The 26,730-nt window shown below is 35.8% G+C and overlaps 1 protein-coding gene across 3 annotated transcripts in view; it reads left to right on the top strand.

Moving 5' to 3' along the window:
• bach2b (BTB and CNC homology 1, basic leucine zipper transcription factor 2b) overlaps positions 1 to 26,730 on the top strand; it is a 171,506-nt gene that overhangs the window by 24,121 nt on the left and 120,655 nt on the right. The window contains exons 1-2 of one of the 3 annotated variants that reach the window (XM_056445631.1): positions 1,242 to 1,311; positions 1,432 to 1,714. The exons of 1 other annotated variant lie outside the window; for it this stretch is intronic. In XM_056445631.1, coding sequence (XP_056301606.1) covers positions 1,649 to 1,714 — 66 coding nt within the window. In that variant the 5' untranslated portion in view covers positions 1,242 to 1,311; positions 1,432 to 1,648. Of the gene's footprint in view, positions 1 to 1,241; positions 1,312 to 1,431; positions 1,715 to 26,730 lie in introns of those variants that run through there. One more of the 3 variants, XM_056445630.1, reaches the window with a different exon arrangement.

The following is a 26,730-nucleotide window of genomic DNA, read 5'->3' as shown; positions in this document are numbered from 1 at the left end:
GCAAAACAGCTTTTTTTTTTACAGTGTAATATTATTGTAAATGTATTAGCTTGCAGAACTTACAAGTAATTTGTCATGCATTAGTAAACACTGAAATCATGGTATTATCGCTCTTTCTTAAGTTTTTTGGGGGGACAACTTAATTATTTTATGTTCAGTCTACTTAAATTCGTACAGATGATTAAGTTAACTTAAACAATTTGTGTTGGGACAACATTATGTGGAAAACAGCATTTTTTTTACAGTGTAATATTATTGAAAGTGGAAAAACTTTAAAGTAGTTTGTCATGCATTAATAAACACTGAAATTTATAGAAGTTTCCAACCTTTCCAAATTACATTTGAACTATTTCTGAAAGCACACATGATAAAGATCACTTTACAATCATGACATTATCTCTGTTTCTTAAGGATTTTTTTGGGACAACTTAATTATTTTATGTTTAGTCTACTTAAATTTGTACAAATGATAAAGTTAATTTGATCAGTTTGTGTTGGGACAACATTGAGTGGGAGACAATTTTTTTTACAGTAAAATAATATTGAAAGTGCATTAGCTGGCAGAACATTTAAAGTAGTTTGTCCTGCATTAAAAACACTGAAATTCTAAACAAGTTTCCAACCTTTTCAAACTATGTTTTAATTATTTCTAAAAAAAACACATGATAAAGATCACTTTACAATCATGACATTGTCTCTGTTTCTTAAGGTTTTTTGAGGGACAACTAAATTATTTTAATTTTATGTTCAATCTACTTAAATTCGCACAAATGATTAAGTTGCCTTTAAAAAATGCTGTTTTCCACATAATGTTGTCCTAACACAAATTGATCAAGTTAACTTAATCATCTGTATGAATTTAAGTAGACTGAACATAAAATAATTAAGTTGTCCCCAAAAAAACTTTTAAGAAAGAGTGATAATACCATGATTTCAGTGTTTACTAATGCATGACAAATTACTTGTAAGTTCTGCAAGCTAATACATTTTCAATATTATTACATTGTAAAAAAAAATGTTAGGACAGCATGAAGAAATTGTGAGAAAAACAGCTTTTATTTACAGTGTAATATTATTGAAAGTGTATTAACTGGCAGAACTTTAAAAGTTTTTTATCATGCATTAATAAACACTGAAATTCTAAACAAGTTTCCAACTTTTCCAAATTACATTTGAATTATTTCTGAAAGCACACATGATAAAGATCACTTTACAAACATGGCATTATCACTTTTTCCAGAAGCGATTCTGCTGTCGTTCTGCCAGACGGTCATGACATGACTCATTTTGAAGAAGTATGATCGAAAACAGGTGTCGAGCCCAGTCATTTAAAAAAATAATTTGCCTCGTAAGATGTAAACCCTCATTTCTTTTTGTGTTTTTTGAAAAAACTCTCATGTATGACAATAAGAAATTCACTGTTCATTACAGGAAAGGAAGTATGGCTGAGGTTTACAGTCAATGAAGTCGGAGGGGCGTGTGTTAGCGTGACAGAGGTGGAGCTTAATCCACAGAGAGAGAGAGAGAGAGAGACTCCTCTGTGAGGAGGCCTGTGCCGTCGACCCCGAAAACCCATCCGAGAAGTGTTGCTGGCGCTGCACCACAACATGCGTCTCAATCCCACAGTCACGCGGGAGCATCTCAGCGCATGCTAACACTCGGAGCTGTCATTGCCACCTCCTGTCAGAGCAGTCAAACAATGGAGCAAACCACTGTGAGTGATCAAATTTGAGTTTTGACTTTTGCTTTTACACCTCACGCATATGCAGAAAACATGGGCGTCTTGAATGTGCCTCTAGGTTTGGGATTGCACTTTTGTTTTGAGGGTCAGAATCGGATTTAGACCCAGCAGCCTCCAAACGTCATGGATCACGGTCACAGAGGTAACCGGGTCAATTGTGCACTGGGGAAATGTTTGACAGGTGTCCTCAAATGTCCCCTTGTGGCGCTTTGAGGCGGCAGGTTGAATGAGATAATCTACACCCTCATTAAAATTCCATTTCAGTTAGGAAGCCATTTTGACCAAACAGAAGATTTGTTGAAAGTCATGCTCTGGTTGATGTACGTCCATATTTAAAGTGTTTTGTAAAGGAAATAAAGCTTCCTTTTCAGTTTCCTCTCCAGGTGCTGCAAAAAAGAGAGCCGTATAAATAAATATCGAGCCGCAAAGTGACTGCAATATTAACTTGATATAGAAAATCAGCTTTCATTGGAGGCGAACCTCTGCCAAAAGGTTCAATCTAATTATGGATGCATTGGAGGATCCATTTTCCCTGGAAGCTCAGTCATAGGTTCCAGTTAAACTTTTAATCCAGCGGAGAGAGTTGTTTTTTCGGCCACGAGAGGGAAAGAGTCGATCATTCTGAAATGACTATGAAATCCTTGAATGAACTCTCTCACATGCACCTTATGTGTAGGTTAAGTCAAGTTTGGTTTCACATTTCATTAGAAAGCACAATAGATGCCTTAAAACTCACTCAAAGATTAACATGCTGGTTACTGAGCCTTTTCGGTTGTTGTCACTGGACGTTGTTTAAGGGATAGTTCACCCAAAAATGAAGGTTTACTCACTATACACGCTCAGAAATAAAGGTGCAAGAGCTGTCACTGGGGGGATACCTTTTTAAAAGGTACATATTTGTACTTAAAGGGTATATATTGGTACTTCAAAGGTATATATTAACACCTACAAATTTCAAGTACACTTTTGTGCACCAGATGTGAGTTTCTGCTGATTTTGTGTGATTTGGATGTTTAGAAATGAAACTAAAGAGACAGTTGTTGTATGATTTTATTAGTGATTCCACATATGAAGTTCAATGGTAAGTTTGGCAAGCAGTTTTGGAGAATTTGATGTTTAACCATTCAGGCAGAATGCCTGATCATACTGCCCCAGAGGCGTTTTAAAGATTGCCGCCGAATGAAATGACTTGCCTTAAAGGGACTTTGCTAATATGTAATAAGGACCCTTTAAGTACGAATATGTACCTTTTGAAAAGGTACCACCCTAGTGACAGCTCTTGTACCTTCATTTCAAAGAGTGTATGCTCACCCTCAAGAGTTTCTTGAGTTGCTTTATTCTGTTAAACACAAAAAAGCTGAAAACCTGTAACCACTCACTTCCATAGTAGGAAAAGCGAATGCTATGGAAAGTCAATGGTTACAGGTTTTCAACATTCTTCAAAATATCTTCTTATGTGTTCAACAAAAGTGAGAAAGTCAAACAGGTTTGGAACAAGTAAAGGGTGAGGAGATGATGACAGGTTGTTGTTTTTTTGGTGAACTGTCTGTTAAATTGTAACCTTTTTGAAAGCAGGTATCAGTGAGTAATGTAGGCCGAAAGGGGACATGATTTTTGCTTAAGGAGCAGAGCTTATACAGATCTTCTAAGGTTCATAAAGTCAGCCATGGCTAATCTGACTATTGAAATGACATAAAGAGGATCCAGATGTCTTAAGCTACTAGTGAATATGCTTCTGTTTTACATTTTTCTAGTTTATTACAAACATTTCTTACTGCACGATGAATTACATTTAAAAAGGATTGAAAAAGTTGAATTTCAGAATGCCTTTAGCTCACACTACATGATTCCACAAATTAATGATAATGATTATGTTCTCCAGCAAGACTTGAGATGATCTAAAGACTCAATGGATTAGGAGCATTTGGTCATCTGAACCAAGTGTCACACGATTCTTGTCACAAATTTGTTTCTTTGAGTAATACAAGATTAATGCACAATCCAAAATGTTTCGTATTCATTTTATTGCATGCCTTTTTTGTTAGTTTGTTTGAAGTCACAGTGACAAAACAGATATTTTCTTTATTGCAACATATCTGGGTGTAATGGGTTTTCTAAACAACAAAAACGCAGGGCGGGACTTAGTCTCAGCCTCAGGCATCACATCCACAGGCAGTTGGCTGAACATCTGATGCACAAAACTTTCTGCAGAGAGATTAGGATCTAATAAACAAGCATGGAGAGTGTACGATATTGACACCTACTGAGTTGTAGGCTACAATGCAAATTAGTTTAGAAGTATAAAAGTCATGGTGCTATATGAATGGGACAAGAAGAAAAATTTGGGGACAGCCGGAGAACACGTTGCCTTTTATCTTTGCTTTCCCTGTTTGAAAGTTTTAACACCATGTCACCGTGATATAGGCTGCACGAGCAAACATGCCGTTTAGGAGACACAATCACAGATGCACCAATTTGGAAATTTTGTCTGGTACTCTTTACGTTCATATTAAATTGAACACATGTTGTAAGATGCTGACATTATGAATTGTGATTGGTTGCTGTACACCTCAGTATGAGCAGTGCATGACCAATGAAAATTCCAATCTCCACTGGCTTGCAGGGTTTGGGACTTGTGGAGCTGCGCATTGATGGATTTGCTCTTCGGTGTCTGGACTTTCAGCAGTGAAAATTAAACCACACTGAACTGAACTAAACTGAACTAAACTCTGAAAACTGAACTAGCGCAGTTTTAATTTACTATAATCTTCTATGCTAAGCTGCTTTGACACAATCTACATTGTAAAAGCGCTATAGAAATAAAGATGAATTGAATTGAATTGAAAACTGTAGTCCAGTCTAAACCTTCTGCCATCAGTCTGAAGTTTTGGTTGTGCCAAACTTGGTAGTTCTTGATCCTGTCATTTGATTGGATTTTGAGATGTTCCTATTGGAAAATGTGATGCAATCTATTGCTTTGGCATATTCATAAATTGATTATTTGAAATGTCTCATTAAAGCTATGATCACAACAGGTTTACTGTATATCCTCCATATATGACTGTAGTCTGTATCAACCCTCAGTTTTTACTCAGAACTTCTGGATACTGTGAAGCAGCGATCTGTCCTGTTCCCAGCGTGCTTTTCTGCATGTGCAGCATGGGGTGAAGCAAGTGAAAGAGGACATTGTTCGTGTCTTAGTGAGGCATGTTGCATGCACTTATAACTCTGAGTGGGTGAAGTTTCCCCCATCATGCACCAGGAATGCCTTTGAATGACTGGATTGTGTGGAAGGGGAGAGCAGCAGGCGCTCAGCGCTTTTGTTTTTATTTTTCACTCTCTCTCATCGCTGTGATAATCTCTCTTCTGCTTAACCCAAAAAGAGACAACTGCCATTATTTACTCATCTTCAGGCCATTTCAGACCGGACATTTATTGAATTGTCCATGTAATCAAAGCCAGTGGGGTTCAAAACAACATTAGACCCCACTGACATTCTAAAAGTGATGAAATGAGCTTGAATGACGGTGCAGATAGCCTTGAGGGTATAGAGACATTGCACTTCAGGCATCCCAAGTTTGAATCTCAAACCCTCTTCCTTCCCTCCCTTCTCTCTCTCCAACTTCACTTCATGTCCAGCTACCAATCTATCATAATTAAAGCTAAAAAATCTTAAAAATTAAAAAAGAAATGAGGTTGAGTAAATTATTCCACAATTAAAGTATGCGTGAACCAGAATTTGCTGCGACTTTTATTTCAGCATGTTGATATACTTCCAACAGAAAGGCAATATTGAGTAGGGCATTAGGCTTTCTTTTACACATAATTCTCTCATAGCAAACTAATGGTAAGAGGGGCTTTCTATTTATAACAGTACTGCAAGACACTTTTTTTGGTTTTAACAAACAGAGCTTAGAACATGTAATTGTATTACAAATAAAATGAAGAAATAATCAGCAGAATAAAAATAAATTGTAAAATATTCAGTGCTGTGAAAAATTCACAGCTACTACTGCTGTTGCTGATAATGCTAAATGTATAAATCTAACAATATAATTTGTACAATCCATATTTATTTGTAGTCTCATTTTCAGTAAATGATTCAGTTATTCACTTAAAATTTCATGTTTCATTGCTAGATGTGTCATTTTTAAAGAATTATTCAGTGGCCATTCAGTCATATTTTTGATTGCTGGCCATTTTGATCGCCACTTATTGGTTAAATAATGTAATTGCTGCCTACAGCTTGCATTTTTGAGCGTCTTTAAATGCACATGGCGGTGATTTTAATCTTTACCATAAACATCAGTGGTTTTATCTAAACCATAAACTGTTATCCCAGTACTTCTGTGTATTTGACTGTTTCTAACTTCATAACTAACTCAAAAGACTAAATAATCTCTTTCTTGATTTTTGCTTTTCAAACACAGATTTGAATGCAGCAATTTGAAGGATTAATAAACATACGCAAATCACCATCATTTATAATTTATGTTGTGTGGGTGTTGAGATCCAGATCTTTTGATGATTAATCATGCAGTTTACACTGAATGCATAAATGCAGGCCAAACAAATGACAGAAAACACCTTTAATAACCTAAGAAACCCACCACATCTTGAATAACCCACCACAACTTCGTCTTCCGTCAGCATTATATTTTACAGGAAAGCTTAAATGCTTTCATACATGTGATTTGAATGGAGCGAGAAGCGATCTCTCTGTCATCGTTACAAATTTAGGATTAATCTACAAGTAAAAAAAAGTATTATTCCGCGGGCCACTTGTGTTCCAAACCATGGGTTGTGATCCGTACAAATCACGGGTCAACCGTGATTTACACCCCTAGTTAAGGTTATTGATGTACCTTTGCTACGGAAGCCCTCAGCTTGACATCAACAGAAGGACCGCCATTCCAAACGTGGAAGCAAATGAGCAGATTTTCATTGTCTATTATCAAAACAACCCAAAAAAATCTGTGGATTAACTTGCACGGATTAACTGTCCACTTTAAGAATAACAATGTGAGCAAACTAACTTTTTTTTTTATTTTATGTGCTATCCCTTTAAGTACTACATCTCATGTTCAGACTTTATGTGTTTCACATTAAACCAGCCAACGCAGTCAACAGAGGAAAAAGAACATATAGGAAAGAGTGATTTAAGTATGTTGTAATGTCATGGATTAAGATGCCCTGCACAGCTGCATCAGGGCCGAACTGTACAGTGGTGTGTTTCTCATTCTCTTCCAAGTTCGAAAGCAATGACTCGTTAAAACGTGTGACTCAGAATGGCTTGTTTGCGAGCAGACCACCTCCAGAGTTTGATTCACAGGCTTGGGCTATTGATTCAAGTCTTCCGCTTGTGCCTAACAAAGAAAACAAATGGCTTTCACGTCTCTCCCTCCCTCTCGTGCATTCTTTTCTCTCAAAGGGCATTGATTGATGAAACCACACAAGTGAAGGGTCCCGATGCCGCCGGGTAGGGTGTGGGGGGGGGGGGGGGGGGAAACTCTCAGTGATGTAATGTTTCTGAGGTCTGTCTAGATCGACATAAAAATGAAAACAAAGATTTTGAGATTTCGCCGCACACGTGCTCGTTTGAGTCTCAAAGGAGAGTTTTGGCACTTACGTCATGGAACTTGGCGGCATTTGCAACCGTTCGAAATGTTCATGTGGGAAAAAAGTCTGTAAAATTTCCGAAGATTAAGTGACACAAAATTGCCTATTGATTTCAGTGAACATTTCATCAGTGCAGCAGTCACAATCCCAGTCTTCGGTCACACCCTAAGGGGTCAGTTGATATTTCGTCTGCTTCTTAATAGGACAGGTAGACTTTTTGCGAACAGCTGACGTCATGAATGACCATTTCGAGTTGCCTTGCGTAAGTTCTTTTCAGTCACTTCCTTTGCTTCTTTTATGAAGCACAAATGTGACACCGGTCTCTGAGTTCAGTTTACTGCCCCGTGAGAAACTCTGGGCCATGACACCGTCTCCTGTTCAGGGTGTGTTTTGATTGGAGGAGTCTCCTCTGTGTCAAGAGCTGCGTGTTGAGGCTTCCTCCAACACTCCGAGCGGTAAGGAGAGCACCAAGTGAAAGGTCATGTAGAAGGAGAGAGAGGAAGGCTATTTTTAACCCTGCTGTATCATGTATCACCTCCCTGACACGAGATTAGGTGAAGGAAGGTATTTCAGGATGCTCTTGGGTAACCGTTTAGGTGAAACCAGGGGCTGCTTTTGTCTAATTAGCGTTCGGAAAATTAGCTTTCCAGATTTTTTGGATGGTTATTAAAGACAATACCTATAATTTGAGTTTATGTAAAGCAAATGGTTTTAATATTTTAATAAAAAATGCTGCAAAGCTAAAAGTAAAAAGTAAAGCATTAACAGCATTTCTATGGGCCTCTATTGGTTGGTTAGTAGCTGTTAACTGGTCTGTTGCTGGTCAGTGTTTCAGATATTACCTCTGTGAGTTGCAGTATGAGTGTTTACCACAGCTGTAGTCACAGTTGGCACAGTACTGTACCCTTGTAGTACTTTGAAGTTGGCTAAACATATGGTAAATATCTGGGGAATGTTTTGCTCATGCCTGCGAGGCTATGAGCAGATGCTTTTTGAGATGACATTGGAGGATGTGCACTAAAGACTTGACTAGAGAAATGTCTGACCTGGCAAAGGTTACACCGAAGCCTTCCTCTCTTCTATTTGCTTTCCTTTGCAAGTGTCCCTTTCCTTCCCTTTGGTGTCTGGGAATGGCCTGATTTATTTGCACATCGTGTCATTTTTTTCAGCGGTGCAGCCTTTCTCAACCTGTTTGTGTGAGTTTGCTAGATTTTAATTTACATTGCTAGATTTTAATTTAAAGCAGATTTTTGCACAAAGCTATAAAATTTTTGCATTATTATTGGACTTTATGTTGAACTGTCACTACATATGGGGTACAACGCTTATTAAGTAAGCAAATAATAATAATAATAATTATTATTATTATTATTATTATTATTATTGTTGTTGTTGTTATTATAGTGAACTACTAATATTCTAGTATTAATGAATATTATTAATAGTAATAATAATAATTATTATATTTTATTAATAATAATAATAATAATAATATATTTTATAATAATATGTTGTTATTATTATTATTATTATTATTATTATTAAATGTTAGGTGTAAGGTTTAATTAATGTTGAAATAAAGTTGTTTTGTTTATATATTATAGAGCATGTATCAGCGGGGTCTTAAAAAGTCTTAAAATGAAATATTGACTATGCGAACTTTTCGAAAAAAAATTATCTTTAATTATAAACTTGCTCAATTATTATTATTATTATTAGTTGTAGTAGTAGTAGTATATTTTAATTATTTATTTTTTAGTAATTTATATATTATTTTCTCTCAGAGGATATGTTTGTTCATAACTTTTATTTATTTTAATTTGAGCGGATAGTGGGGAAAAAAAGAAAACCTAAGAATTTTTCCTTTGTTTTTATTGTATACTACTATGTATGGTCTTGTTAATCACCATTAAAAGATGTAAAAAAAAAGTCTTAATGTCTTAAGTTTCAAAATCTAAATATTAAAAAGTCTTAAATTCACTGAAACATTGTGTTCTAGGTCTTAAATCAATTTAAACGGGTCTTAATTTATGTAGTCAAGCCAACACACATCCAATCACCAACAATACATTTCAACTTTAGCAAAACTCTATTTATGACTAGTATTATAACAGTCTGTTGTGTATACTGTACATTTAGTTGAAGTACTGTGCATTTAGTTGAGTTTTTTTAAGTTATGTTGAAAAGTGGGGCAAGAACATTTATGGTTAGCCCTATACAAGTCTGAAATTTCATTCTTGATGGTCTTAAAATTTCTTAAAATATCTTAAATTTGACTTGATAACTGATTTATTTTATCTTTGACATGATGAAAGTAAATAATATTTGACTAGATATTTTTCAAGACACTTCTATACAGCTTAAAATGACATTTAAAGGCTTAACTAGGTTAATTAGGTTAACTAGGCAGGTTAGGGTAATTAGGCAAGTTATTGTATAACGATGTTTTTTTCTGTAGGGACTAATAATTTTGACCTTAAAATGGATTTTAAAAAATTAAAAGCTGCTTTTATTCTAACCGAAACCAAGCAATTAGAATGAATGAATATTTATAATCATTATATTCAAATTTTTTAATACCTTATAATATAATTGCATTTAGGCTTTTGATGCTTGGGTGACAACTTGCCCAGATCCTCTAGTGTATATATTATGCAGTATTATTTCTATTGTGAAGCGTCTGTTCATGCAGCTCAAAGGGAGTTGAATAAATAAAAGCGGCGGATTCCCCAGTCTCTTCCTGCATTTGCTATATATTTAGTGTCTCTTTTGTGTCTCTCTGCTGCTTTTCTCACTGTCTGGACTTTGGGAAAAGGGGGTCGTTTGTTTCAGGAATGCACTTCTCTTGGCATCATCGCATCTTTGTTGGAAGGCGAGGGAGGAAGGTCTGGGTTTGCTGTCGAGGGTTATCGGGGACTGTTTTTTTGGGGGATTTGTTTGGGGGTTAAAGCAGCAGCAGAGTTCATTCATTCATTCATCCGGCCGTCATGGGCCTCCACTTTCTTTTATTTTTAGCCAAATCCATCAGGCTTGACAAGTGGGAAATTTGAGCCAGCGCGGGGCAGAGCTCCAGAAGCCCCTCTCTTTCCCTTTCCCTCTCCCTCCTGGGACAAACAGAGCAGTGCAGAGACTGGATTCACACCGCCAGAGATGTTGAGTCATGGGAGTCTGTGTACACAGAGACATCCCATGACAGAAAGAGGGGGACATGCTAAGAAATTACTTTTTTTTCATCAGAATTTTAAAAAATGTATGTAAAAATTGATTTATTATTAATAAAACTGTGTCTTAAAGCATTATATTTATTTATTTATTTATTTATTTATTTATTTATTTATTTATAAAAACTATGCCAGATTAATTAGTGATGAAGAGAATAACCCTGATGCCAAATTAATTAGTCTAATAATAATAAGCCAAAGGAGTGAGTCTAATTTTTAAACAAGAAACATTTTCTTAACCGATTTGCAAACACTATTTGATGGTTTTGAGCAGAGATGGCAAAGATACACACATCCTTTACTCAAGTAGAAGTACAAATACTCATGTTTAAAACGACTGGTAGAAGTTGAAGTACTGACTACACTTTCGTACTCAAGTAAAACTAAAGAAGTACGGCCTGAAATAAGTACTTAAATAAAAAGTATTCATTATATACCTATACTATACCATTAAATACTTTGCTTAGAATACTATACTATATGCTTTGCTATGCAATAGCTACTAAATAATATTATAATAAATAGCATTGTATATAATTTGTTGAGAAGTATGTGCTTTCAAATATGTAATTTTTCACAGCTGTAGTGATGGAACAGTTCAAAATTCAACTGGAAAGTGCTTAAAGTCCTTCAATTCGACTATGGAAAAGGTGTAAGAGCCCTGTGCCTGTTGAAAAAAGAGGTTACAGTATAGGACAGAATCAGGTCATTATGCCTCAAAACAACGAAAAACTTAAATGAGTTAGATTTTCCAGTGAGATGTAGGCTAATTGAAATAAATGTATGAATTTGAAGCACTGAAGCAGGCATATTTATTACACAAGCTACTAAAAATTGGTGACCCCCCTATTGTAAATGTGTAATTCGCACCCTGACTACAGTTTATATAATACATGCTTAAACTATAAAACAGTATAAATTCTGTACTAGAAAATATGAACTCATTGGAAACAGAGGATATAAATCTCAATGCATAACATATTCATAAAGTATTTCATTGATTTAGTAGCCTACTAACTGTACAAACATTGACAATAAAGCACATGATTGTTAACGTTTTTTTTTTTCGTGGTATTAGATTGAAAGATTAGAGAAGCGCAGTACACCATGATCGAAAGTGGACAAAAGACTTTAGCCTAACCCCATTTAAATGCAAGATTTGAACAGGAATGCGTCTCTTGTTTACCTGTGATCCGATCGACCAAAATGCATCTTATTACCCGATATAAACATGACATCAGTCATGTTTACATCACTGATTCCCTCTCTCATCAAAGTTCACCATTCTTGCCATTCCCATGGTAAGCTTAATTAACAAGCCTTACAGCGCGTGATCAGAGGTTGAAAAAGGCGTGCAATGACAAAAAAATCTATTGAATCAAAAAGGCGTTCAAGTTGCGCAATGGCAAGGAATATTATAGATCGCAACAAACACATTAAAATGAATGTGACGAGGCCAATTTAAAAATGTAAGGAGTAAAAATGAAAAGTAATGGGGTAAAGTACTGATACCAGAAAAATCTACTTAAGTGCAGTAACAAAGTGTTTGTACTTCGTTACTTCCCATCTCTGGTTTTGCTCATAGATCTACCTCTGAGAAAAAAAACACTATTAGGAAATATGAATTCATGAGTTAAGTGCAACATATAGCACCATGGTGCTCACAGCGACCCAAGTTCGATTCCCAGCTCGAAGTCCTATGCCGATCCTTTCCCTCTCTCTGCTCCCAATGCTTTCCTGTCTGTCCTTCACTTATCGTATACCCATAAAAGGGAAAAAAACCCTAAAAAATACAAAAAAAAATGTGTTCAATTGTTTGTTCATTCATGTAAAAAAGGAAATCATAAAATTATTACATAAATTAAATGAATTTTATATCTTAAATATTTCAAATCGTATAGTTAATATTTAAAATTGAAACAGGCTAAATATGAACTAAAAGTAACATTGCAATAGGGAAAAGAATGAGTGTAAAGTTTTTTCAGTGCAGATGGACTGTAGGGTGGCGGGCTGTGATTGAGAGAGAGAGAGAGAGAGAGAGAGAGAGAGAGAGAGATCACCTCTCTGGTGTGCTCTCCTCTGCTTCTTCTATAAGGTAATGTCTGGTCACTCTGGAAGGAGAGACACGTGTGTGTGTGTCTGTGTGTGGATATATTTTAACACACAGCAGGCAGATGACGAGCAGGGGAGGGGGCCGAGGTCCGGCCAACCTCTTCTCTGCCCATCTCCCTTTCTCTAACCCAGTCCAGCACCAGCAGACGCAACATAACAGTAAAGTACAGCCAGAACCAGCCAAAAACACACACTCTAAAAGGCAAGTGAACTATTAAAATGCATGACTGTGTGTGTGAGACCGCATGCGTGTTTTGACTTCAGTACCCAGAACACTTGCTTATATGTTTTGTGTAAGGAATATTCAGAATATTGTGTTTTTTGTTCAGATATATGTTGAAGAGCAGAACAGGCATCTTGATGACTCTCCTGTCTTGTTTGAATATACTTGGAGTGGAAAGTAGATGGACATGTGGAGTGTTTATAGTAACAGATAGGGTTGTGAAAGATATATTGGGAGAGATATTCACTGCTTTGAGGAGACCGTTGCATTGCTGGTTTGGTATTGGGTCTGGATGGTGTACCAGAATATATGTGCTGGACACTAGTGACAAATGTGGAACAAAAACATGCTCATTCTGGTCATTTTTTTCAATTATATGCATTTATTCAATATTTATTTATTTTTCTAAAGTTCTTTTTTCTTTACTAGTTTTTCTGTGTATGTATTAATCATTTTATCACTCATTTGTCTATTTTACTGTCACTATTTGGTTTATTTGACTGACTTTCTATTTTTCTGCAATTTTTTCTATGATTTACTCTCGTTTTAATTTTGTCCTGGTCCTCAGAGTTTTCACTTTCCTGTCTATTTATGTTTCTGATTATTCTTTTTTTTCATTTCTTCATTCATTTACTTTTTGTTTATGTATTTAGTTATTTATTGCTTATAAGCTACAAGTAGCAGTTGAGAAATGCAGCCTCACAGACTAGTTAACTATTAAAAAAAGTTAAAGTTAGTAAACACTTGACTCTTGATGAGCTGGCATGATTTAGCAAAATCATGCCAACGTAACGCCCTAAACAATCTCTCAGTTCCTGAAAAGTTTATTCAAAGGGTATTTTCATCATTTTAAGAGATTATTATTATTGTTGTTGTTGTTGTTGTTGTTGTTGTTGTTATCATTATCATTATCAAAAAGCACATTTCGTTTCTCTAAAGTCATTTAAATGAAAGTCAGTATGACATCTCAAACTCAAATCCTGGAGGGCAGCAGCTCTGCACAGTTTTGCTCCAACCCTGATCAAACACAACTGATCCAACTAATAAAGGTGTTCATGACACTTTTGAACACCTCGATTATTTGGATCAGCTGTGTTTGATAGGGTTGGAGCAAAACTGTGCAGAGCTGCGGCCCTCCAGGCTTTGAGTTTGAGACCTATGCTGTAGGATTTGTGTCAGGATGTGCAGTATGTGTGTCCTGCCTTTGTCCAAGTGTATACTGTCAGTAAAAATGTAATTTTTGTATTATGGAGTCAGTAGTAGTCATGTCTGTGAGCCAAGGGCAGAGTTTAGGCCATGTTTAAAACAGGGTTCTGCAGGTGCTGCTGACATGACCCTGCTGTACACACACTTACCCGTCTGCACCTCAGTCTACTGTCACATCAGTTGCATTATAATCAGTTGAAAGAAAACTAGCATGAAAGCTGTGTGTTTTACTGGAAGTTTAGAGTTAAGTGGGTTTGATTTAGGTTTATTGTTGATTTAGGTATGGTTCATTATTATTAATATTTTAATTATTTTATTATGTGTGTTTTTGTTCTGCATTGTAAAACCCCAAAAGTTAAGGTAACTCAAACCGTTTGAGGAAACCCATTGCAACAAACAAAGTTCAAAAAACTAATCCTAATGAGTACTGTCAACTTAATCCATTTGATTAAATGAAGCAATTTTAGCACAATAAAACCCAATGAGTTAAGGCAACTCAAACCATTTGAGGAAACTGACTGCAACAAACCATTTGTGTTCAAAAATTTATCTATATTAATGAGTGCTGTGAACTTACTTCATTTAAGTTAAAGTAATGAGGGTATTTAATTAACTCATTACCTTCAACACTGAGTTCAAAACTCTTTTCAAATGAGTAGAATTACTTTCAGTAAATGTTGAGTTAACTACACTCATTTCATTTGATAAAGTTGACTGTTGGGTCTTACAGTGTGTCATGTCATTCTGTTGCACTGTGAAAACGTCTGTCAAGAAAACAAATTCCTTGTATGTGCAAACATACCTGGCAATAAAGGTCATACTGATTCTGATTATTTACAAGTATTACAATAGCAGGTACATCAAAATATCCGTAAACATGCATAGAAGGCATATATTCTTCAAAAGCACACCGAAAAAAGGTGTTACATTTTTGTTTGTATATAGGCATCTATTTTTAAAGCATCCAATCATGAGAATTGCATTGTTAATGCTTCAGATAAGGTTAAGGATAAGTTATAAAAGTATGGTCTTGATATTTATTTGTACATTAATAACAAATGTAGCAAATATGAATATAGTTTAAGCCACCATAATCCAATAATTATAATTTTTTTTTTTTTGTGAATCTCTCATTCATTCATTCATTTTCTTTTCGGATTTGTCCCTTTATTAATCCGGATTCGCCACAGCGGAATGAACCGCCAACGTATCCAGCACATGTTTTACGCAGCGGATGCCTTTCCAGTTGCAACCTATCTCTGGGAAACATCCATACACACTCATACACAACGGACATACGGCCTACCCAATCCACCTGTACCGCATGTCTTTGGACTGTGGGGGAAACCAGAGCACCCCCACACAAACGCAAGGAGAACATGCAAACTCCATTCAGAAATGCCAACTGACCCAGCCGAGGCTTGAACCAGCGACCTTCTTGCTGTGAGCCAACAGCACTACCTACTGCGCCACTGCGTCACCCTTACAATCTCTATTTATTTGAGCTTATTTTAGCTTTGAAGCTGGCATTCTGTCTCTTTCACACTTATTGATCAGATCTCTTGCTGTTATTTGGATTCAGTTGAATGGTGTTTGTTGCAGTGAGTCTTGTGAAGCATGATGTTAGCGCTCAGCTCTCCAATCATTTATGCCACAATTGTTAAATTTGTCAGTCAAGTCCAAAAGAAGTCCAGCAGGGCATTTTATAATGCATGTATGATGGAAAAAAAGTCAGTCCGGTTTAACCTCCTTTCAGATATGGATTGTCAAATGATGAATACTCGCATTAAAATGACAACCTGTGCTATATTTCAAAGAGAATACTCATATGAACTCCAAACTCTCCAGTAATTCATAGCTTCGTATTCACGGCATGCATTTTACATCAATATACTCAATGCTCAGTAAAGTTTTTGTTAATATCAATATGTTAGTCTTGATGTTATCTACAGTATAAGCCTGTGTGCTCCAAAATTGATGGGAAAGTTGCATTAAGAAGATATAAAGATTTAAAACAGCCATTAAAGATCAAATATTTTTATGACAATCTACTGACCAGTCAAATGCAATGCAAATATGTATTTTTTTCTATTGAAACACACATATTTGTAGCAGCATTAATGTCATCCTCATGAATGATATAAGTGGGAATGGCTTCTGAATTCACCATGGCCATGGTTGGTTTTATAATGGCTAACTGGAGGCTGAGAGTGTTTGTCAGAACTGAAAGCCTCGCTTTCTGTCACTACATGCAGTCTGCTGGGCTGGCTTCCTCCATGAGCAAGCCATGATTCATCTGGATTGTGAAGTTTTATTAGGTATCAGGTGAATGAATCATTGCAGGTTGATAATAGTATTCACATTTCTCATGGCAGCCTTTGAAAAATGTCCACTGTCGCAATCAAACTCCCATCAAACGAGAGAGCAGGAGTCAGACGTATCGAGCTGAGCGCTGAGCTGAATACTAAGGCTTTCAGTCAAGGACTCTCCGCCCTTCACAGAGCCATCTGACGAATGTGGATTTGTCAATAATCCAAGATGGCGACTAACCTAAGCTAAATCTCCTTTGATCAATGACTCTTGAACATGGAGATTCAGGCGAGACACTACAGGCAAAAACTTTTTCATGCACCTGTAGATTTTTTGTGTCTTATTTTTTGCAGTCTAATAGAATGAATTCATCCAGAATTCACTTTTAAGTGTTTCTTTTTATGACTTATTTATTATACGTTTAAGTCAGTTTATCAGTTTGTGTTTGTTTTTGGTTGTAGATTTTAATGACAATACATATTTTTAAAGGCCATTTTGAGATATTTTTTTTTTCTCCTTCACATAACTCTCCACTTCATCAGTACTTTATATTTTTATGAGTACATTGTAAAAATGTTCTTGTTAAATTACTTATAACTTACTGGCAAGAATTTTCCAGTAGTTGCTGTATTTCATAACAGAAAAATTACTGTAATACTAATAACAATAGTGTCAAGATTACTGTAAAATGTAATACATCCTTTTGTACTGTAACACTAATTACAATAGTGTCAGGTTTGCTGTAAAATGTAATGCATCCTTTTGTACTGTAACACTAATTACAATAGTGTCAGGTTTGCTGTAAAATGTAATACATCCTTTTGTACTGTAACACTAATTACAATAGTGTCAAGATTACTGTAAAATGTAATACATCCTTTTGTACTGTAACACTAATTACAATAGTGTCAGGTTTACTGTAAAATGTAATACATCCTTTTACCTTTTATTTACTGTAACACTAATTACAATAGTGTCAGGTTTACTGTAAATGTAATAAATCCTTTTGTACTGTAACACTAATTACAATAGTGTCAGGTTTACTGTAAAATGTAATACATCCTTTTTTACTGTAACACTAATTACAATAGTATCAGGTTTACTGTAAAATGTAATACATCCTTTTGTACTGTAACACTAATTACAATAGTGTCAGGTTTACTGTAAAATGTAATACATCCTTTTGTACTGTAACACTAATTACAATAGTGTCAGGTTTACTGTAAAATGTAATACATCCTTTTGTACTGTAACACTAATTACAATAGTGTCAGGTTTACTGTAAAATGTAATACATCCTTTTGTACTGTAACACTAATTACAATAGTGTCAGGTTTACTGTAAAATGTAATACATCCTTTTGTACTGTAACACTAATTACAATAGTGTCAGGTTTACTGTAAAATGTAATACATCCTTTTGTACTGTAACACTAATTACAATAGTGTCAGGTTTACTGTAAAATGTAATACATCCTTTTACCTTTTATTTACTGTAACACTAATTACAATAGTGTCAGGTTTACTGTAAAATGTAATACATCCTTTTACCTTTTATTTACTGTAACACTAATTACAATAGTGTAAGGTTTACTGTAAAATGTAATACATCCTTTTCCATTTATTTACTGTAACACTAATTACAATAGTGGTACACATGCTGAAAATCTGAAAACAGTATTTTAATGTACATTTTAAAAGGCAGAACTACCGTATTTTAATGTTATTTTCAATATTACTGTATAGTATTTTACATTTATCAAATGTTATTTGAATTTAATAGATTTATTATTATTACTTTATAATGAGTAAAATATGTTCAACAATTGTACAAGTGCTATTTTAACTATTCAAGGAACAAACTTCATTTAAAACAAACTTTAACTGCATAATAAAAGTTTCTTGTGTAAACCATGCTAAAACAGTAGCAATAATTACATACAATAGAGCAACAAAACACTAATAAACAATTGATCATTAAAACCAGTCAACAATTATTCATTCTTTTTTTCGGTTTATTCCCTTTATTAATCAGGGATTGTCACAGCGGAATGAACCGCCAACTTATCCAGCATATGTTTTACGCAGCGGATGCCCTTCCAGCTGCAACCCATCACTGGGAAACCAGTCAACAATTAAAGCATTAAAAATTATAAAAAGTTTAAAAACAGGTTAAAATACTGCAACAAGACAGGAAATGATGAAAGCCAAATGATGTGGGTGCTAATGTTGTGGAAAAGGGAAAGTCAAAATGAGCAGCAGCACTTCTGATGATTCTGCAAAAATGACAAGCAAATTCAATACCTGGAGTAAAAACTAATCATTAATTTACTAATCATTCACTAATCATTCCTTTAAATAAAAGACATGTTTTTGTTAGATATTTTTTCAGTAAATATCAATATGATGTATATTTTTGTAGATTACAGCCTATATGCTATTCTTAAACATGCCTGATTATTTGCAACATTTTATTATTAAAATGTTAATTAAAGAAAATTTCTAATAAAATTCTTTCAATTAAACCTTTTGACTATTTGAATATAAAAAATAAAATAAAGCAAAGAATTGTGAACCTGACAGTGTATGCAAATTAGCACATATTTTATTGAATAATGTCTCATTTGCATATTAAAAACTTTAAGAAAGCGCAATACAAAAATTGTTTGCAGTCAAACAGTTAACTGTGGAAGTATGGTGATAATTATTAGGGGTTCGAGCTGAAACCCTATTGTTATTGTATTTGTTAGGATGATGATTATTATTATTATTATTATTATTATTATTATTATTATTATTATTATTATTATTATGCCATAATTGCGTCAGGCCTAACTGTAATTATTAGTTATTTTTTACTCTGTTCATCAAAATATATATATTTATTCACCTATATTTTTACTCTAATCAGTGTCTTAAATTCTGTAATCATGTGTCAGGACATGCCGGAAATGTAGAGATCATATTGAGTAAAATAGCTAAGCAATGTAAGAAACACCATAAATAAGGTGTAAGTGAGGTGTATAAATGATCCCGTTTGTGTTACCCCTCAGTTTGTCTTTCTTTTACAACAGCCAGAGGAGCATTGTTGCAGAAAGGATCTCAAAAAAAGCTCCATATTCTCCTCCATCTGGCAGAGGTGATTAGCTGAAGTTGGGCAGATGGTGCCATGGCTCGCTTCCTCATTGCTTTGGGGGTAAATCTACACATACTTCCTTACAAGGCCAGTTGAATGAGTGTTTGCTATTAGCAGAGCTCATCGCTATCCTTGCACTTAATGTGCACTCAGATTTCAGTGATAGAGGTGTAGATTTGCAGCAAATAATATAATGATCTTTAAAATTGTTTACACTTATGACTATTTAACAAATATTTATTTCTGTATTTTGCATTAAAAAACAGCTGTTAAATGCATTAGGTTGGTAGATTTTATCCATCCATCTGTCCATCCATCCTTCTATCTATTTTTCTGTCTGTCTGTCTGTCTATCATCCATCCATCCATCCATCCATCCATCCATCCATATTTCTATCTATCTATCTATCTATCTATCTATCTATCTATCTATCTATCTATCTATCTATCTATCTATCCATATTTCTATCTATCTATCTATCCATCCATCCATCCATCCGTCCGTCCGTCCGTCCGTCCGTCCGTCCGTCCGTCCGTCCGTCCGTCCGTCCGTCCGTCTGTCTGTCTGTCTATTCATCCATATCTATCTACCTTATCTATCTATCCATCTATATATCTATCCCTATATCTCTCCGTCTATCCATCCATCCATTCATCCATTTATCCCTATATCCATCCATCCCTATATCTCTCTATCCATCTATCATTTATCCATCCATCTATCTTTACATCTATCTATCCATCCGTTCGTCCATCTATCCATCCATCCATCCATCCATCTCTATCTACAGTATCAATCCATCCATCCATCCATATATCTATCCCTATATCTCTCCATTCATATATCCATTTATCTATCTATCCCTATATCCATCCATCCATCCCTATATCTCTCTATCCATCTATCATTTATCCATCCATCCATCTCTTCATCTGTCCATCTATCTATCTATCCATCTATACATCTATCCATCTACCTATCTATCCCACTCAATATCTGGTTATTGTGTCAGAAAAACAAGCTTAATATACAACTAATCATTTGAGAGGATGTCTAGATATTTACATAATAATGCTTCACAAGTAAATTCAATCACAAGTGTATCTTTTAAAAATATATATTTTAATGGAATTAGTTTCCACAGATTTTCTGTCTATTCACACCCATTTGCACAAATATTAATAATTATAGTTGTCTAACATTTCAAAAACACTGTAGAATCAATGACAATCCATATTTTTAAGCTGAATCTCTACAGATGTTCCCTCAAAATCACTGACAACAGAAAACACACAGATCCTGTGTGGGTCGACTCATCTTCTCTTTAATTAGTGAGCTGTGTTCCTCAATTAGCATATGCTAGCGTCAATACTGTATCGCTCACAAAGCCTTCTGAATCATTGTTTCCAGAATAACATCCTTTTTTATGCCTAATAACACATTGTCTGGGTCTGTGCCTGGCCTCGGCTCAATCCCTGCTTCCTGTAGTGGAGCCCTGAGCAGGCCTGGCCCTCAGGATGTTTTTGTTTGGGATGAAGCGAGAGGGGCGGAGGGGAGTTCTTGTGTGGCAAAAGCGCCCAATTATAAATGCCGTGGCCAGTGAGTGGACCTGGCAGAGAGCGAGTCTGGAAGTGTTGACATACCAAGAATGAGGAAAAGAAAGAGAGGGGGGAACAAAAATGCAGGGATCACCCTGGAAAAAGGCATGAGGGAGGAGATTGTGAGGGGGGAAGGGAGAGCGGGGTGAATCAAGGCTGTGGAATGCACTCCGTTTAGTCACATATTCACTTGCTAAACACCAGGAACTCCTGAGTCAGCGGCTTCCTCCATTGCCCGCCGCAGTCAGAGATTTGTCCTGCTCTGGGCAAGCTCGCCATTTTTTTTTGTCCCTCTCTGTCATCTTGTAGCTCCCTCCCCCCTCCCCCCACCCCCCTCATCGATTGAGACTGAAGCTGATTGGCAGAACTTCTGGCTCAGTGTCAAAACAACCCCTCCCCCATCCTGACGCCTCCACCGCCTCCTCCTCCTCCCGCCCTCCTGTCTGGGCTGACTGAGGTCAGAGCGAACATACAGCTATGGACAAATTAGAGACCACATGTTCAGTTTCTATTATCTGTTAACAATTCATCCAATTATATAATAAAATCTTTTCATGCATTTTTTTTGTATTCAGAAAATCGATCAGAGTAACACTTTTTTTTATTTGTTGCGATTTGAAAATCAAAGATAGTCCACCAAATATCCATTTCTAAACCGTCATGTAGTTAAAACGTTGATATTGTGTTGTCTAAAAATGTATATCATTATGTCTGCAAACATGGTGTTTCTGTGTTTTATGCAAACAATACTATAAACAGATGTAAACAGTTTTGTCATCTGCACCTTTTAGCCCCTAAATGCTTGCGTTTAGACAGGATAATCTGTCTGTTGACCTCTGAGACTTGCATCTCTCTCTTTCTCTCTCTCTCTATCTCTCTCTCTCCCTCTCTCCCTCTCTCTCTCTCTCTCTCTCTCGGATGGTCTGAAGTGCTTCACTGATCTTTGTTCATCACTAATGAAGAGCTGTGTGTTGGTAATCATTGCACATTTTGTTCTAATCTGTCATGTACATCAGGGCATTTTGCAAACGTTTTCTTTACCTAGAAGGAATGCTGATGCTCTATTCACACAAAGAAATCTTTCCTAGCTAACCAACAGAAAACATTCTGGAAACTAGAAACTAATATTCTGCGAACCTAAAATTATTAGCTGGGGTATTAACATATAAAAACATGCTAGCGATATTCTAAAGCAGTGGTCCTCAACCTTTTTGTCATCGCGGACCGGTCAACGCTTGTTTTACTGTAGACTGGAGGGTTGGTTGCTAGGCGACCATCAACAAATAACAAATCATTGCTGTCACTCTGATACAGTTTTTTTTATTGAAGAAATTACAAAGCACTGCAGTGTTTGGGTGTTCTGTGTTTGTCTGAGATAATTAGTCTTGTATTTTATACAAGCTGAAGCTGATCGGTCAGTTCTTGTCACAAAACTCACGGTGCGTTTGCGAGATTCATGCAAGTGGGTGCGCCTGGAAGGTGCAGCGTGTCACTCCATAAGCCGCTTAAGCCACTCACCTCCATTGGAAACAACTAACTTGTGCGAACTCTTAAAAAAACCTCAATATGCGAACGGATCAGTTGATGTTCTTGCACAGCTATTGTGGATTCATCTGATTTGTTGACAAATTGGTTTCAGATTCATTTCTTGGCAGTTCATGGGTCCTACACTGGACCTTTTCCCCTTCGCAAGGAAACGTTCCAAAGATGTCACGTTTCTTACTCATTGCTGCTTGTAGGTTGAATTTGGGCGCTCAATTGAGCGAGATGTAAGCGAGAGAATATGGTAGTTTATTAAAATAAAAGACTTTTCAAAATAAAAGATCGTTTAGGCTCGGATAATAAATATAAAGGAAATAATTAATGATTTCTTGTGCAGCCCGGTACCAATTGATCCACGGACCAGTATTGGTTCTCAGCCTTGTGGTTGAGAACCACTGTTCTAAAGCATTTCAGTATAGCAGTGAAGTATATAAGTAAGGACACAAGAATTTTCAAGCTCATTCCGACTGATCCATGATGATATTGCCACAAAAAAAATACTGTTAATCATAATTCTTGAGAATTATTGTTTTTATTTTAATATTATCTAAAAATCTCCACTTTGCAACTCTTAAAATAGTATCAGAAGCAATTTTCTGGTTATGGCTCAGCATGATTTTCCAGCACTTCTGTTTGATTTTCCAGTGATGTTGAAGTGAGTGATTCAGAAGTGTGCATGCGTACGCACGCGTGTGTGTGAGCTTGTAGTAGTACTGTCATTCAGCAGAAGTGTGCAGTCGGCGTGCTGCTGACTGAATCTATCTTTAGCCGTGAGGGGGATTGTGAACAGTTGGCCTCTGAATCTGCCGTTAACTCCACTCGCTCAATTAGCACTCAAGAGCTGCTAAAGCATGCAGAGAGATCTGCCTCTTTGTGCTGCTGCATGTTTCTCAAACTCACAATAATATTAGTCCTCTTCCCTAGTTAATGACGTGAGACGCTTTGCTATTTATAAGATCGAAAGCTGTAGACCTGTTTACTTGATAACAATCTAGAAATGATATCTCCTATCTGAAGACAAAACATTATACTGCTGTTCAGTTGTATTTATATGTATTTGCTTTAGTATTGCTTCTTATGTGCATGATCATAATTGATTTAAAGTGTCTATGTAATTTAATATATTAATATTCATTCATTCATTTTGTTTTCGGCTTAGTTCCTTTATTAATCTGGTGTTGCCACAGCGGAATGAACCACCAACTTATCCAGCATGTGTTTTCCTCAGCGGATGCCCTTCCAGCCACAACCCATCACTGGGAAACATCCATACACACTCATTCACACACATACACTATGGACAATTTAGCTTACCCAATTCACCTGCACCGCATGTCTTTGGACTGTGGGGGAAACCGGAGCACGCGGAGGAAACCCACACTAACGCAGGGAAAACATGCATGCTCCACACAGAAACGCCAACTGACCAAGCCGAGGCTCAAACCAGCAACCTTCTTGCTGTGAGGCGACAGCACTATCTACTGCGCCACTGCATCGCGGTATATGTTAATATATTTAATAATAAGGTATAATGTACATCGAGACCAGAGGTGCCAAACTAGGGCCCACGGGCCAAAGTTGGCCCTTGGTAACCTTTAATTTGGCCAGCCATCCAATCTTAAAAGAGGTGTATTTTTTTGTGACAGTTTGTTTTATTGTTGAGCTACAAAAAACAAACTGAAAACAATGTCTTTATCAAATGTTTTAAATGAATTAGATTTTTAAAAATACACTGTCACTGTTGGGCAGAAGACATCAGCAGAGTCAGGTGCAGCTTTACAAGTGTATTCGGCGTTGATCTCCATTGTGTTAAAAAAGGAATTATGTTTTTATTGTTAGAAGTTCAATAAAAATTCTATTGCATTATTTAATATGATTAAATCTATTTATTTATTAATAATATAAAATATATTTAAAAAATTAACCATGGCAACTTTAATGTAATAAACACTCCTTCCTTTTTATTTTTTCTCCCTCAAAAAGTCATCATGGATTTTTACAGCTGTTGGTTGAAGTATCATAGAAAAATAGAGTCATTGACTACGCTTACATGGACATCAGTAATCAAATTATTTGCCTTAATCTGAATGAGACGATAATATAATTAGGGTGTTTACATGAGTTGCTTTTTGAATGTTCCTTTCATGATCCCTTTTTACATGTTATAGTACATAATTCGATTAACATCATTGCGTCACCGCACTATTCACATTTCCTCTGGAGTTTCATGTAATTTTGGGAGTTTCATTCTTAATTTGTCTACTGTAACTGTAGTTCGGCAGTTTCACGTTCATTCAGGAACATTTCATGTATGCCCCCCATGACAAATGAGATGTTGGATGCAAGTATGAACTGCTAGAAGAATATTGTTTTAATGGAATTTGATACCGCATGCTGTACAGGGGAAAAAAATCACTGTATTCAGTGTTGCAGGTGTCTGTGGTCCTTCACTGACTCGGTAGGTGCAGAGAATAGTGTCAAACAGCTGTGTGTGTGTATATAGACTATCCTGTCTCAAAATGTGCTGAAAATCCTACATGATGGTAATAGTTTGATTAAGGTGTTTACATGTCTGTATTGCACTTCAATAATGCGACTAACAGTGCCATTGTTTACATGTCTTAATTTGATTTCTGTTTAGTTCGATTATGACCTTAATCAGATTAAATTAATCAAAAATAGCTATTTACATCGTAGACTCTTTATATATATATATATATATATATATATATATATATATATATATATATATATATATATATATATATAATATTTTTTTAGGGGGTTTTCACCTTTATTATGATAGGACAATAGAGATTTCAGACAGAAAAGTATTAGGAGCAGAGAGAGGGGAAGGATCGGCAAAGGACCTTGAGCTGGGAATTGAACTCGGGTCGCCGTGAGCACGTCGGCGCACAATACCACTAGGCTATTGGCGCCGACTACATCGTAGACTCTTTATCAGAATATTGTCTTGATCGTATTAAAATCATATTACTTGTGTCCAGGTAAACATACTCATTGTCAAAATATTCAATCTAATAAGATATATTAATAAAGCAAAATAAAGTAGCTGACCACTGTGCTGTACAAAATTTCTGCTAAAGAATAAAATAAAACTAAAAACATAAAATAGATATAAATGTACATATAAATTCTGTACCAAACTGGCAACCAGCGGAGAGAACATAGTATGGGTGAAATATGGTCAAATTTACAGGTGCCTGTCAAAAGTGGCAGTCACATTTTGAAGTCCACATCTGAAGTCCATTTATATTTGATTGACTTACCCCTCGTATAGAGAGAATTGCAAAATCACAATGACACAAATGAATGGGTCACTCTCTCAAACTCTTGGAAAAAAAAATAGAAAGCTCTTAGCTTAAATAGAAAGCTTGATAATAACCGTAGAAGAAACTAGATTTAACTAACTTAACTAACTTAACTAGACTTAACTAAGTTTATTGACTGATCAAACTTTTTCACTGACTAAAGAGATTTTCTGTAGGGATTTATACCTCCCTAACATTAATTTTGGATGTTACCAAAGATTAAATAAATTGCAGTCAGAGATAAGACAGTTATCTGAGCAAAAAATATCTAGAAATAGTGAGATTTCCTTACTTTTTATTTCAATATTTAAGCACTTTTTAACTAGTCATGTTAAATCAGCGTGTCGTCTTCCAAAAAGTGACCAGCTCAGTGTAAATAAAACAGCTTTTTTACACCACCACTAACAGGAGTCTTCATCTCATGTGTGTTTTAACGTCCTTTTCACATTGCACTGTTCATTTCTTTGGCAGAAAATTTCTGCTTCAATGAGAATGAAATCTCTCCAGTGAACCGCTTTCCTCGCTCTGAATTGTCAGTAATTGTTTGACATTGTTGTGGCTTGTTAATGTTGCATTCTGTTGCAAAGCCATCAACAGTTGAATTCGTGTTGAAAGTGGGTCAGTAAAATATCAGAGGAAAAGACAGTATGAGACAGCACTTTTACACACACACACACATACACACAGACCT

Source organism: Danio aesculapii, chromosome 20 (assembly GCF_903798145.1).
Source record: "Danio aesculapii chromosome 20, fDanAes4.1, whole genome shotgun sequence".
NCBI lineage: Eukaryota > Metazoa > Chordata > Actinopteri > Cypriniformes > Danionidae > Danio > Danio aesculapii.
This window is presented reverse-complemented; position numbering and strand designations above follow the sequence as displayed.